At 41.8% G+C, this 12,892-nt stretch overlaps 1 protein-coding gene across 1 annotated transcript; it reads right to left on the bottom strand.

The window, feature by feature from the left end:
- Window positions 1-9,425: 9,425 nt before the first annotated feature.
- On the bottom strand, window positions 9,426-10,736 carry LOC133828789 (uncharacterized). The gene is made up of 5 exons (XM_062258890.1): window positions 10,535-10,736; window positions 10,240-10,455; window positions 10,082-10,174; window positions 9,895-9,999; window positions 9,426-9,816 (listed from the first exon to the last, which is right to left on the bottom strand). The coding sequence occupies exons 2-5, from the start codon at window positions 10,408-10,410 to the stop codon at window positions 9,475-9,477; spliced, it is 711 nt and encodes a 236-aa protein (XP_062114874.1). The 5' UTR covers window positions 10,411-10,455; window positions 10,535-10,736; the 3' UTR covers window positions 9,426-9,474.
- Between the last annotated feature and the right edge of the window lie 2,156 nt (window positions 10,737-12,892).

The raw sequence follows: 12,892 nt of genomic DNA, 5'->3' as shown, positions 1-12,892 counted from the left end.
CCTACTTCCCGGGCCAGACGCAGGCCGGCTAGGACAGCTTCGTGCTCCGCCTCGTTGTTCGAGGCTTTGAACTGGAAACGGAGGGCATTTTGTAGCTGGTGCCCCTGTGGTGACACCAAGATGATCCCGGCGCCAGCCCCGTTCTCGTTCGAGGCTTCGTCCACGAAGATTTTCCAAACGGGCGCCGCGGAAGATGCGGGGATACTCTTTTCTGGGGGGATCCCGGAACATTCGACGATAAAATCGGCCAGGGCCTGTCCCTTTATGGACACCCGGGGCACGTAGGATATATCAAATTTGCTCAACTCCATTGCCCATTTCAGGAGTCTTCCCGACGACTCAGGTTTCTGCAACACCTGCCGCAGGGGATGGTTTGTTAAGACTTTTATGGCGTGAGCCTGGAAATAGGGTCGAAGCTTCCGGGATGCCATCAATAGGCAGAAAGTCAGCTTTTTTATCAGCGGGTACCTAGATTCGGCGTCTAGTAACCGCTTGCTCACGTAGTATACTGGGAGTTGTGTCCTTTCCTCTTCTCGTACCAGCGCGGCGCTGATGGCATGCTCGGTCACGGCCAGGTATAGGTACAAAGGTTCTCCTTCGACTGGCTTCGCTAGGATGGGGGCCTTGGCCAGGTGTTCTTTCAGCTTCTGGAAGACTTCTTCGCACTCGGGTGACCACTCGAACCGCTGGCTTCCCCGAGGGATGTTGAAAAAGGGGATGCACTTGTCCGTGGCCTTGGAAACGAAACGGCTCAGGGCGGCCACTCGCCCCGTCAGGCTTTGAACGTCCTTGTGCTTCCGGGGAGAGGCCATGTCGATCAGTGCCTTGATCTTATCTGGGTTGGCTTCGATTCCTCGGAAGCTCACTATGAAGCCCAGGAACTTCCCGGAAGCTACGCCGAAAGTGCACTTTTTAGGGTTCAGCTTCATCCCGTACTTCCGGATAACCGCGAAAGCCTCCGCCAAATCCTCCGAATGGTCCCCCGGCGTCTTGGACTTGACCAGCATATCGTCAATGTACACTTCCATGTTTCGCCCCAGCTGGGCCCGAAACATTCGATTGACGAGCCTCTGGTAAGTTGCTCCGGCATTTTTGAGTCCGAAAGGCATGACTATGTAGCAATAGATGCCCCTGTCGGTTTGGAAACTGGTGTGCTCCTGATCCGCCACGTGCATGAAGATCTGGTTGTAGCCCGAGTAGGCGTCCATGAAACTTAAGATCTCGTAACCGGGTGTAGCGTCCACCATTTGGTCTATTCAGGGGAGCGGGAAACAGTCCTTCGGGCACGCTTTGTTGAGGTCCGTGAAGTCGATGCAAGTTCTCCAGGTCCCGTTGGGTTTCGGCACCAAGACCGGGTTGGCCAGCCATACCGGGTATATCGCTTCGCGGATGAAATTGATGGAAGATAACTTCTCCACCTCCAGCTTGAGGGCCTCGGCCCTTTCCATCCCCAAAGGTCTGCGTTTCTGGCGGACCGGGGTCGCGTTTGGGTCAATACTTAACGCGTGGCAGATGATATTGCGGTCGATCCCGGTCATATCGGAGTGGGACCACGCCAGAAGATCCTGGTTTTCCTGGACTCGGGCGATAATGGAGGCCCGGATATCCGCCGGTAGGCTCTTTCCCACTTGGATGACCCTGGTCGGGTCGGCTTCGCTGATGCGTACCTCTTCTACTTCGTCCATTGGCTCCAGGACACGCTCGTCTCCTATTCGCGGGTCCAATCGCCCTCATCCTGGACCACTCGCTCGACCGGGCGGAGGGCAGGCTCGACGGGCTCCTCCCAGACCATACAAACGGGACGGGCAGAGATGTGGTAACACTTCCGAGCGCTTATTTTGTCTCCGCGGACAGTCTCTATTCCTCCGTTGCTGCACGGGAACTTCATGCATAGATGGCGGATGGAGGTTATGGCCCCGAACTCGACTAGGGCGGGCCGGCCAAAGATGACGTTGTAAGCGGTTGTGCAATCCACTACAACAAAGGTGCGGAACTTGAACGAGTGCTGCAACTCATCCCCCAGTGTCACCGACAGCTGGACCTTTCCCATGGGGAGGAGCGCGTCTCCGTTGAAGCCGTAGATTTGGGTCGGGCAGGACGCCAAATCGACCTCCGTCAGGCCAATGGCGGCAAATGCAGGTTTGAACAGCAAGTTGACGGAGCTTCCGTCATCCACCAACACGCGGGATACCAGCTTGTTGGCAATTTGGGCATCTACGACCAGCTGGTCGTGGTGCGGGAAAAGACGTTGCGGGCGTCGTCCTCCGTGAACGTGATGGGGAGGTTCATCAGTTTAGGGCGCTGAGCCGGGACTTGGACAAGGGCGCAAACTTCTTGGTCGTGGTCCAGCTCGCTCAGATAGCGCTTTTGGTCATTCTTTGAAGGTCCTCCTAGGTGGGGTCCGCCCGATATGGTCGCCACGTGCCCTTCCACTCGAGGGGGAGCCGCTCCGGAAGGGTAGGGCATTCCGGGGCCGGGGGCCTGCGCGGCGACGATCCCCTGAGGGGCCTGCGCCGGGGGTCCTGGTGCATACCCTCCCTGGGGCGGGTACGCACGAGTCGTCACCGGCGCTGTGGACTGTCCGGGGATTGCTGACACGCCCGGGACGCCCCCGGGCATTCTTACCCACTGATGGAGGTGTCCCAGCTTGATGAGGTTCTCAATCTCATCTTTGAGCTGTCGACACTCGTCGGTGGTGTGGCCCACATCTTTGTGATAGGCACACCGTTTGCTGTTGTCTCTGGGATTCCTTCCCCCCTTAAACATGGGGCTAGGCTTCCGGTAGTGGACTTCTCTTTCTGTGGCCAGGTAGATTTTTTCCCGGGTGTCTACCAAGTTGGTGTATTCTGAATATTGGGGCTCGTATCCCCGCTTCCCTTTCTTGGCTAGCTCCGGCCGGTTCTGGCCTTTGCCGGACCGCTTCCCCCGGGAAGGAGTCACACTTGCCTCGGTTACTCCGGTCTGCGATTGCTGGGCTACGATGGGGGCCGCACCTTGCCCCGCCGGCGCGACGCCATAACCAGAGAAGTGCGTTGATGGGGCCGGGGCGTATCCCGAAGCAGCAGGGCCGTATACCGTAGGCGTGTACCTGATACCGGGCGCGACGGCCGCCCCCGGGACTATGGGGGGGGGGGGGGTTGCGTAGTACTGCGCATGGAACTGCCCCGCACCACCCGGAATCGTCTGAGGGATGGGGCGAGGAGCCGGCGGCCATCCGAAGGCCTGGATCTGAGCCTCCTCCCAGTTGATGAATCCTTGGGCTCTTCTGATGAATTCTTCCAGAGTGGTGGCTTTACTGCGCTGCATGTCGTCCCAGAGTGGGGACCCGGCCCGGATCCCAGACTGCAGTGCCACCAGGCGCTGTCCGTCATCGACCTTGGTCTTGGAGGCTTCTTCAGTGAAGCGCTGGATATAGGCTCTCAACGTCTCCGCGGGTAGTTGCTTAATATTGGCGAGGGCGTTGATTTGCATGTCCACCCTCATGGCGGCCACGAATTGCTTCCGGAACGCCGACTGTAGCCCGGACCATGTTTGGATGGACCCCGGTTTAAGCCTTTTCCACCACTCTTCGGCGGGACTGCCCAATGTGATGGACAAGCAGAGGCATTTGCCGTCGTCGCTGACGTGGGCCACGGTCATGAGTCGGTTGTACCGGGACAGATGATCCCTAGGATCTGTGCTTCCAGTGTATGCGGTGAGGCTTGGCATCTTGAACCCCTTGGGCAGTACGGCGTCCAGGATGTGCCTCGCGCATGGCTCTTTATCCTCTTCGTTAGAGTCAGTATCCGCGCCTTCCTGCTTGCGGACCAAGTGGTCAGTGACCTTTTTTAATGCGACCATTTGCTCCATGAGCCTCTTGGTCGTGTTATCATCCAGGGGGCTTCTCTCGTTCCTCTTGTCATTGATGTCGTTCCTGAGGTCGCCGTCTCGAGGAAGGATTTTTTCCTTGCGGGCCCGCTCTTTCCGGGCATTCAGTCCGTCACGTAGATCTACCCGGGAAATGTCGTCTCCTGAGCTGAGAGCGTGGCGATCCTCATGGCGAGACCGGTCCCGGCGGTTCTTGTTGACCGAGGCACTTGGGTGCAAAGACTTTTCCCGCCCGTTCGCCCCTGGGGCGTGCCGGGGCTGATCGTTCCGTGGCCGTTCTCCCTGCGGATCGATTGGGCGGCCTCGTCCCGGGACAGGGCGCACCTTCTCTTTCCTAGGTAACGGCCGGGAACGTGCCCCGGCTTTCTCGACGGGGGTGGTCTTTAGCCCGGTCGTCCGTCGCTCCTTGTCCGGGACTTTCGGAGCCGTGTCGGGAAAAGGCTCTGGGGGACGGATCGGGCTGGCACCCCTAGGGCCTCCGGCTTGCGCTTGGGGAGCGGGTTGTTGCGTCTCTGGTTGCGGGCCAGCTGTGGGGTTGGCTGCCGGACCCTGCGCGGCCATCAGTGCTTACAGGACTCGCAGGGACTCTTGCACCCGGCGGTGCGCCTCCGCCTGCTCAGCCATCCTGGCTTCCTGATCCAGGATCTGCTGCCTCAGTCTAGTCACCTCCGAGTCTTGCTGATCGTCGCGAGGGACCCCGGGGTCCGCGGCTTCATCGTGATACTCCCCCTCATTCTCCTCCCGTAGTACTCTTCTTCGTTTTCTACTTCGTACTCTGCCTCGCCCTCGTAGTCTTGCGACTCATCTTGGTGAGATGTCTGAGGGGGCACGTCTTCAGGCAGGTCATGAGGAATGTGCTGAGAAGGCAGCGGGTCTCCGTTACCTTGCTCTGGGATGGTAGGGTCGAAGGTGGTGTGACGCGTGTTCACCATCGCAGTAAAAGGCCTGACGTTGGCGCTAGCTTCCTTCTGCTCTCAATGAAAGCACCAAACTGTTAACCGAGATTTTCGGCAACTATATTAATGAATACTATTTGCTAGTAATAATAAGGAAAATGGGAAATCGACACGAGGTTTTTACGTGGTTGGGGCGTTAACTAGCCTTAGTCCACGAGTCCATATATTAGAGCAAGAATAAGCTTTTACAATGAAGTTTTCTAACTGTATCTGGACAGAGTTTCTGCCCTTTTTCTTTTTTCTTTTTTTCATGTTGTTCTACAGCTTATATTTATAAGCTGAGGGGGTCATCGGGTCTGGGCCGGATCCGACCCAGGCCCATCAGAGGAAAGTGTAGAGGGGCCTTTTCTAGTGAAGGCCCAATACAAAAAGATATACAATGCACAAAATTCAAACCAGCTAAGGCCCAATTAGTTGACCTGAGACACAAGCCTTCGCCCGACAAAACGGCGCTTTGGCTCTGATCACTTCGAGTCACGAGGCCGATTCAGGAGACAAGACCGGTCAGGGTACTTGGCTGCACAGTCCTGACACTTCAGTGGACAATCCCAATGCTGCCTTTTCTGCAGGCGAAAAGTGGGGGGACAATGCCCACGCGAACTGAGGCGGTCTCAGGATCCTGGGCGCTTGGCCCTTCAACTGGGGAGGAGGCGATCCAGGTCCGTTTACCTTTGGCCTGCTACATTTACTTCGGGCCCGGACCATTCCAGGCTCCGGGACGGGGACGCGTAGGCCGCGACGTTCCAGGCGCCCCGGACATCCCCGGGACATTCCAAGCTGAAGATGAACCCGGAGGGACATCCCGGACCCTTCCAAACGGGCCCAATCTGGAGTTCCTGGGCCAGGCTCGAATGCCGAGTCGGTCCCCTGACCGCGGGCCAGGGCGAAGGCCCAAAGCCCTTCCAGGAAATGGGGATAACAATTGGGATATACGCCTACTCCAGTAGGGAATCGACCTATCTATGCTTATTTTTAAGATTTTGACAAAACACAAATTCTAAAAGTTAGTTTTAAATTTAAAGGGTCCAAAGAAGTAATAAGTCAAAATAATCATTGCACAAAACATAAATTTCTTTATACATTATTTAGATTTTTTTATAAAAAAAACCACAGAAAGTGTATAATTAAATATTATACGCGAATTTTAAATTTAAGTTTCTTGCTAGTTTTTAAAAAAAAGCAAGTTGTTGCTAATTAACATGAGATTATATTATATGCTTAATATGCTATTATTCTAATAAGTGAGTTTAAGTTTAATTAAATTTTATTTAAGTTAGAAACATATGATTTTATTATTTTTAAACAATTATCATTATATAATATCTAAAAAATATCCTATTTTAATTTATTTAATTATTTATTATTTTTAAATAATTATTATGGTAAAATATCTAAAAAATATCCTATTTTAATTTGTTTAATTATTTATAATTTTTAAATAATTATCATTGTAAAATATCTCAAAAATATCTTATTTTTATTTTTTTAATTATTTATTTTATTTAAATTTAAGTTACAAACTATCGTTAAATATAAGAATATTCGGTTAAAATTAACATTAAAAAAATAAAAAAAAGTTAAAACCAATAATTTGGAGAGAAAATATTTATATATATATTGATTGAACATATATATATATATATATAAAGTTTTACCTTAGAAAAATATAAATAAATGTACCTGAAAGTCTTCAAGAACTAGAATGAACATACAAATGGCCGTTCAATTGTTAACCTCACAAGAATGTAAGATTTAATCAACAAAAAAAAATCTTTATGGAATTTGGATTTAGTTTAGCCTAAAAGTTTCTATTTCGAAAAACGAAAAGAATTTTTTTGAGATTTTTTATTTATTTAAAATCTCATTCAATTATCCTATAGCTAATATCTTTCAACAACTATCCTAGAATGAACTAGTGTGAAAAATTAATAATTTTTCCATATGCACGTGTGAACCTTAGTCTTGTCCTTTGCAAAACAACACCTAATAACAAGTCCATAAAAATCCTATCTCTACTTTTTCCAATGGCTATATATGTTAATTAAAGCTTCAATCTTTGGAAATAAATAAACTAGCAAATAGTGGACTTTGCAGAAGTTGATTAGATTCAGTTATATATATTATGAAGAAGATTATACTGATCGAGAATAATAACAACTTCCAAAAACAAAGTTGAAGGCATGAAAATAAAGCTATAAAGTAAACCGAACACCGACCTTCCGAACACCGAAAAAACCAAAACCAATTAAACCGAACACCGAAAAAATTGTTAACGGCGTAAACCGTCCCTGTTCGGTCGGTTTAAAAAATCCATGTGGACCGACTGGTTTGAAACGAAACCGACAGAACTTAAAAATATGTATAGGTTATGTTATGTATATGGACTTTTAATTATATTTTCAAACTTTTAAATTTGTGAATGTAACTATGTTCTATGTATTTATGTTTTTAAAAAGCACCAAAATGGATTATAACAATCCAAAATTTTTAGTTTTTTTTTTTAACTAAAACTTTCAAAAAATTATGGAATTTTTTAAAAAAAAAAATTTAACTTTAGTTTGGTTAGTTTAACCGACCAAACCGCGGTCCAAAACGGTTTCTGTTTTTTAATTAGTTTGATCGGTCGGTTTTTGAATTGCACCAATCCGGACCGAAAACTGAATTCTGAATTTAATAATATGAAAAAACCACCCAAACCGACCGATGCTCAGCCTTACTATAAAGAGTTTAATACGTACGAAGAATGAACTAGTCGGTTAAAATGTTGTAAACAAAAAAATGTGAAAAGGTAATAATATTTGAAAAACATAAAAGTAGTAACATATAAAACTATTCAATTGGTATGCATATAAATGGATTGGAGCTAGTCTTGGTGGTTGAATTCTTCTTCTTCTTCTTCTTCTTTTTGTGGTGCAAGACATTTGTGGCTATAATGGTGCAATCTATACAAACCACTGGCAGGTAGAACAAGGCACATCATGATGCCAAAGATGAAAAAAATCTCAGGACCGCCAGGGTAATCCATAAGTAGGATTGCGTTGCGCTTCAATATATGCATGAGATTATTTGCATGGCAGTAAACACAGCACAAGCAAATGAAGATGTGTAGAAGAGCCCACCCATGATGGCCACCATTGAATTCATCACTACTATCAATTCTTCTTCTTCTTCTTCTTCTTGTTCTTGTTGTGATGATCCTCTTGTTATTCCTGGCTTTGATCATAATCTCAAAAGTCACCAGCATGGAGTACAAGAACGTAATCATCATAAATGTGTAGAAAGAAACGCCAGCCATGTCCGAGACCACTGCCACTGCTGCTGGAGACATATCTTCACAATTCCAAGCATCTGACAACTCCTTTCCCTGAAAGTAAATTCCACACCAACCCAAACAAGAAAAAAATACAACGACATAGTTTTCTGCTAATATTTCAACTCTAACCCTAATTCACTTCCACTGTATTCACCTTCTCCTCCACACATATTTTTATCTCTTTCTTCTTAATTAATTTCTTCCTAGACAAACTAACTGTGTGAGGGAGTTGTGATTTGTTATATATTAATATTATGGATTAGTTAATTAATTATATGATAATTTTAAAAAATAATAAATGTTTGAATTTGAGAGAATCTAGCTTATTCGGTTATAGATCATATAGGAGATATAGAATTAAAGATTATTCTCTTTCTTTCCTCTTTTTCTTTAACCAATATATCTTATAAGATTTCATTTGATTATTTAAAAAGTGTGTTCATTCATTAATATATATATATATATATATGTTAAAACCTTTTTAAAATTCAGGTATGTAATTAATTAATTATGTTATGTCATTATTTTAATTAAAAATGTAATTAATTATGAAATTATTACTTATCAAAACTAATTTTGACTAGAATCGAATTTAATAAAATATTTTGTATTATTTGATTATTATTTTAGTATTACTGAAGGGACAAAGAAATAAGTAAGTATTAAAATAAAAAACATAATATATATTTTTTAATTTAGAAATATAATAAAGAAAAAATACAAATTTAGCCCCTATATTTTTTCTGAATACGCTATCAATCCTTGTGTTTTGTAAAATAACAATTGAGATACAGTGTTTTACAAAATGGATCAAAATAGCTCATCGAACACATTCACTACAAAAATCAGGGCCTATACCGAGAACAAATGTCCTCGGTATAAGCCTGAATGTCCTCGGTATATCTTCTACCGAGACAATGTCGTCGGTAGAAAGTTATCGGTACAGCCGCGTCGGTAAAACAAAACTTATACCGACGACATTAAAAATGTTCTCGGTATAAGTTTTACCGAGGATAATGTCCTCGGTAGAAAGTAATAAATGTCCTCGGTACAACAAACCCCAATTTCTCATCGTACTGGTATATACCGACATCTTGGTGGTATATACCGAGGACAATGTCCTCGGTATAGACTTGTCCCCAATTTTTTTTTATATTTGTTATTCCCTTATTTATTTATTTATTTAGAATTAAATATAAAAAAAAATAGAATAAAATTAAAACACTTATATTAAAGATATAAATAAAAACATAAGAGTATATTCGCTAAATCAAAATAAAAACTTGTCTTAAACATGATAATGTAATAGTCAATTGTAATAAAATTCATACATAAGTCCTACTGAGTCGGTGCTCCAACATCGGGATCATCAGGTGGTGATGGGGCAGATTGAGATCCCGGGGTGATACAATGAGTCCGGACATGCTCCTCTAACTGTCGAAGACGCTCTCTCATCTCAGACAACTCTTCATCTCTAGTTTGTGAAGGACGAAAATCAAATGGAGTTCGGTCCCTTATGTTAAGGATACGTCCATATCCTTTCTGGTGGCCCCGTCGTTTTCCGAAGACATTTTGTACCAAAGATATGTCTTCATCTTCAGGCGCACTCGAAACTGGTGTGGAACTCTCAGTATCAGTTGCCTGTGTCTGCTCTGTGTCGCGGTATGCACGCAATTCCTCCTGTGATACAATGTATAATGTAATTAAAATTTTGAAACAATTAAAAATTTGAAAAATGTTTAAAAAAACTTAACGTACCCAAGTATTTTTGGCTGTCTCTGTCACCCACCCTGTGCCTGATTTATGGTGAGTATCCATCCAGCTATCCGGGATGGACTCAAGTTGCCCAGTCTCTAAATTGCGCTGTCACGTACATATATTTTTATAAAATTAATAATTAAACGTAAATAAGAAAAATAAACTAAAAAATAATTAATTAACTAACCTTTTTATAGCGTAAGGCTGGGATTGACTGAGAACCTCCATAGCTAAGCTCTTTCAGTTTCTTTCTATTTTCCTTGTTGACCACAGAACGTTTCTGCAAAAAGTTATCGTTAGTAATATATTTAATTAAGATAGTTAAGTTTAGCAAGAAATTAATACCGTAATTTCTGGGCGTCGGAAAAAATCAATTGCTTTTTGCCACTGCGTATCCGTGCAACCACCATAACGATTTTGTGGCCCATTAATCGTTAAATGCTCTTTAATATCGTACTTCCAGTCAGAATACTTTTTAGCACACGAAGTATCAATGCCTCTCAAGATCCCAGGCATATGCCCTTCTCCATATCTAGTACGCCCAATATCAAACAAATCATCCTAATTTACAAACATTTATTAGTAAATATCATATATAACATAAAATGAGAATTAACATAAAAATACATAAACTACTTACTTCCAAATGTGCAAGTATTCTTTCTTTCGAGGCATTTGGTACTTTTGACCATTGAGGACAGTCCGGATCTGTGTACTTTCGAACAAGTAATCCGAGCTCTCTTGAGAAATTTGAGCTGTACTCTCCGATCTCTTTATATGTTCTCCCCCGCACATCCCACTCGAGAGGGAGAGGACGCCCCAACTGTTCCCTTTTTTCCCGCGTGTTCAATCCCTTATGGCGTCCACGTTTACTTGGAGGCGCTATTGTATGCAAATTCAATATTTTAAAATTAATGTGGATTAATTGTTAAATTTTAAGGAGTATATCAATGTGTAAAGTATTACCTCGTTCACAATCAGCTGGGATATCTGACGGTCCACGTGGAGGATCGCATCCTCCACCATCACCCCCGTGAGATTGAGCAATAACATCAGCCATATCTGTCAAATTAATCGATATTAAAATTACATTTATCAGTTAAAAATGACAATATAAAATTATTTATTGTTAAAAATAATTACTTCAACATATTATAAAATTACCACTTAATTATCACTATAATAATCTTCACTATCATCATCGGTTTCTATGTGTTCATCTTCCTCTTCATCATCTTCATATTCAACCTCCTCCTCCTCCTCCTCCTCCACTTCCTCTTCCTCCTCCTCCTCTTCTTCTTCCATTTCCTCCTCCCTCTCCTCCTCAATTGCAACATTATCTATCTCAACAAATTGTAATGGAGCCCCCGTACGTTCAAAGCTGATTTGTGGCAACGGTCCAAGATCAACGAATAATTGGAAATTAGAGGAACTAGTGTCGTGCATAACATCTACTTCTACATCCTCCGCTTGTTCTTCAACTAGTGGGATGTCCCACACATTTCTGTGATGCACTTCTTGGACGACTTTCCAATGAGATTTATTTTTAAGGTCTTCAACGTTGACACACCTCCTACACGGACATTTCACCAATCCTCTTGAGTCAACGCACTGCCGAGTTCTCTGGAGAAAATCCATCACACCAGCCTCATACTCATCGGATAATCGATCTGTCAAATTAATCCAGCTCTTGTCGATCGACATTGTATGAATGTAGCACTGCACGGAACACTAATCATCAAACTTACAATCAATTTGTGTGTGTCCTAATTCAGAGAGAGGCAAATGTAAGAGTCTTCAATGACTCACCCTCTCTAAACGGGTCTAAGGCCTCTTGTGATGAACACTAAAAAAATATAATATTATCACTAGGTGATAATAACACTATTATATCTTTGGTAATAATTTTTTATTACCAAAGAAAAAAGCAAATAAAATTAAATATGTTTTTTTAATGTCTTATGCTCTTTGAAGTTAATTATGTTGTTTTATGATATCTAACTATAATATATTTCAGTGTAAATATTATTAAATTACATATTATACTTATGCTTTATTGAATAGTTTTATTAATTTAAACAAAATTTCTAAGATTTGTATCAAATTTATTTATTTACTTTAGGATTTAATTACTACTTAAATTATTTAATTAATGTTTATTTTTATTAAAATTTAGTTGCATAATGTTAATGTTAATTTTTTTTAATGTTAATTTTAAAATATATTATTTATATAAAAAAACATAAATTATTTAAAAATTGAAAAAACAATTAAAAAAAATACCGAAAAATTAAAAACAACTAACAAATATTATTAAAAACATATTTTTTTAATTTTAATTTTAATAATGATTAAAACTAACAAATATTAAATTTAATTTTTTTAATTTTAAATTTAATTTTAATAATGATTTTCTAATAATATATTTGTTAATTTTATTTAATCAGAACTAACAAATATTATTATTTTTACATATTAATTTAGTATTTATTAAATTACATATTTTACTTATGCTTTATTGAATAGTTTTATTAATTTAAACAAAATTTCTAAAATTTGTTTAAAATTTATTTATTTACTTTAGGATTTAATTATTACTTAAATTATTTAATTAATGTTTATTTTTATTAAAATTTAGTTGCATAATGTTAATGTTAATTTTTTTTAATCTTAATTTTAAAATATATTATTTTACTTATCAATTCACTATTTATTAAATTAGAAATTTTATTGAGTACTTCTACTAATATTCACAATATCTCTAAATTTTACAATTCTATAAAAAATTCGGCAGCATAACGACTATATTTTCATATATCCCAAAATTTAAAATCCTGCAAATAACACATAAAAAATATCCAGACCCAGATCATGCAGAGAGCATTACAAATACATTTTAAACGACTATATAATTTATAATTATTAGTCTAAATTTTATTAATTATTCAATTTTCTAACCAAAATATTAAAATTCTACTAAAAATTAACAACAACAAAT

Source organism: Humulus lupulus, chromosome 4 (genome assembly GCF_963169125.1).
Source record: "Humulus lupulus chromosome 4, drHumLupu1.1, whole genome shotgun sequence".
NCBI lineage: Eukaryota > Viridiplantae > Streptophyta > Magnoliopsida > Rosales > Cannabaceae > Humulus > Humulus lupulus.
This window is presented reverse-complemented; position numbering and strand designations above follow the sequence as displayed.

Bases quoted from the DNA above. Each gene is read 5' to 3' on its own strand.
- LOC133828789 (XM_062258890.1), bottom strand. From the start codon at position 10,410: ATGCCTGGGATCTTGAGAGGCATTGATACTTCGTGTGCTAAAAAGTAT. The intron at 10,000-10,081 runs GTTAGTTAATTA...TGTACGTGACAG, and splicing joins CAGCCTTACGCTATAAAAAG to CGCAATTTAGAGACTGGGCA. The intron at 9,817-9,894 runs GTACGTTAAGTT...ATTGTATCACAG, and splicing joins AGACAGCCAAAAATACTTGG to GAGGAATTGCGTGCATACCG.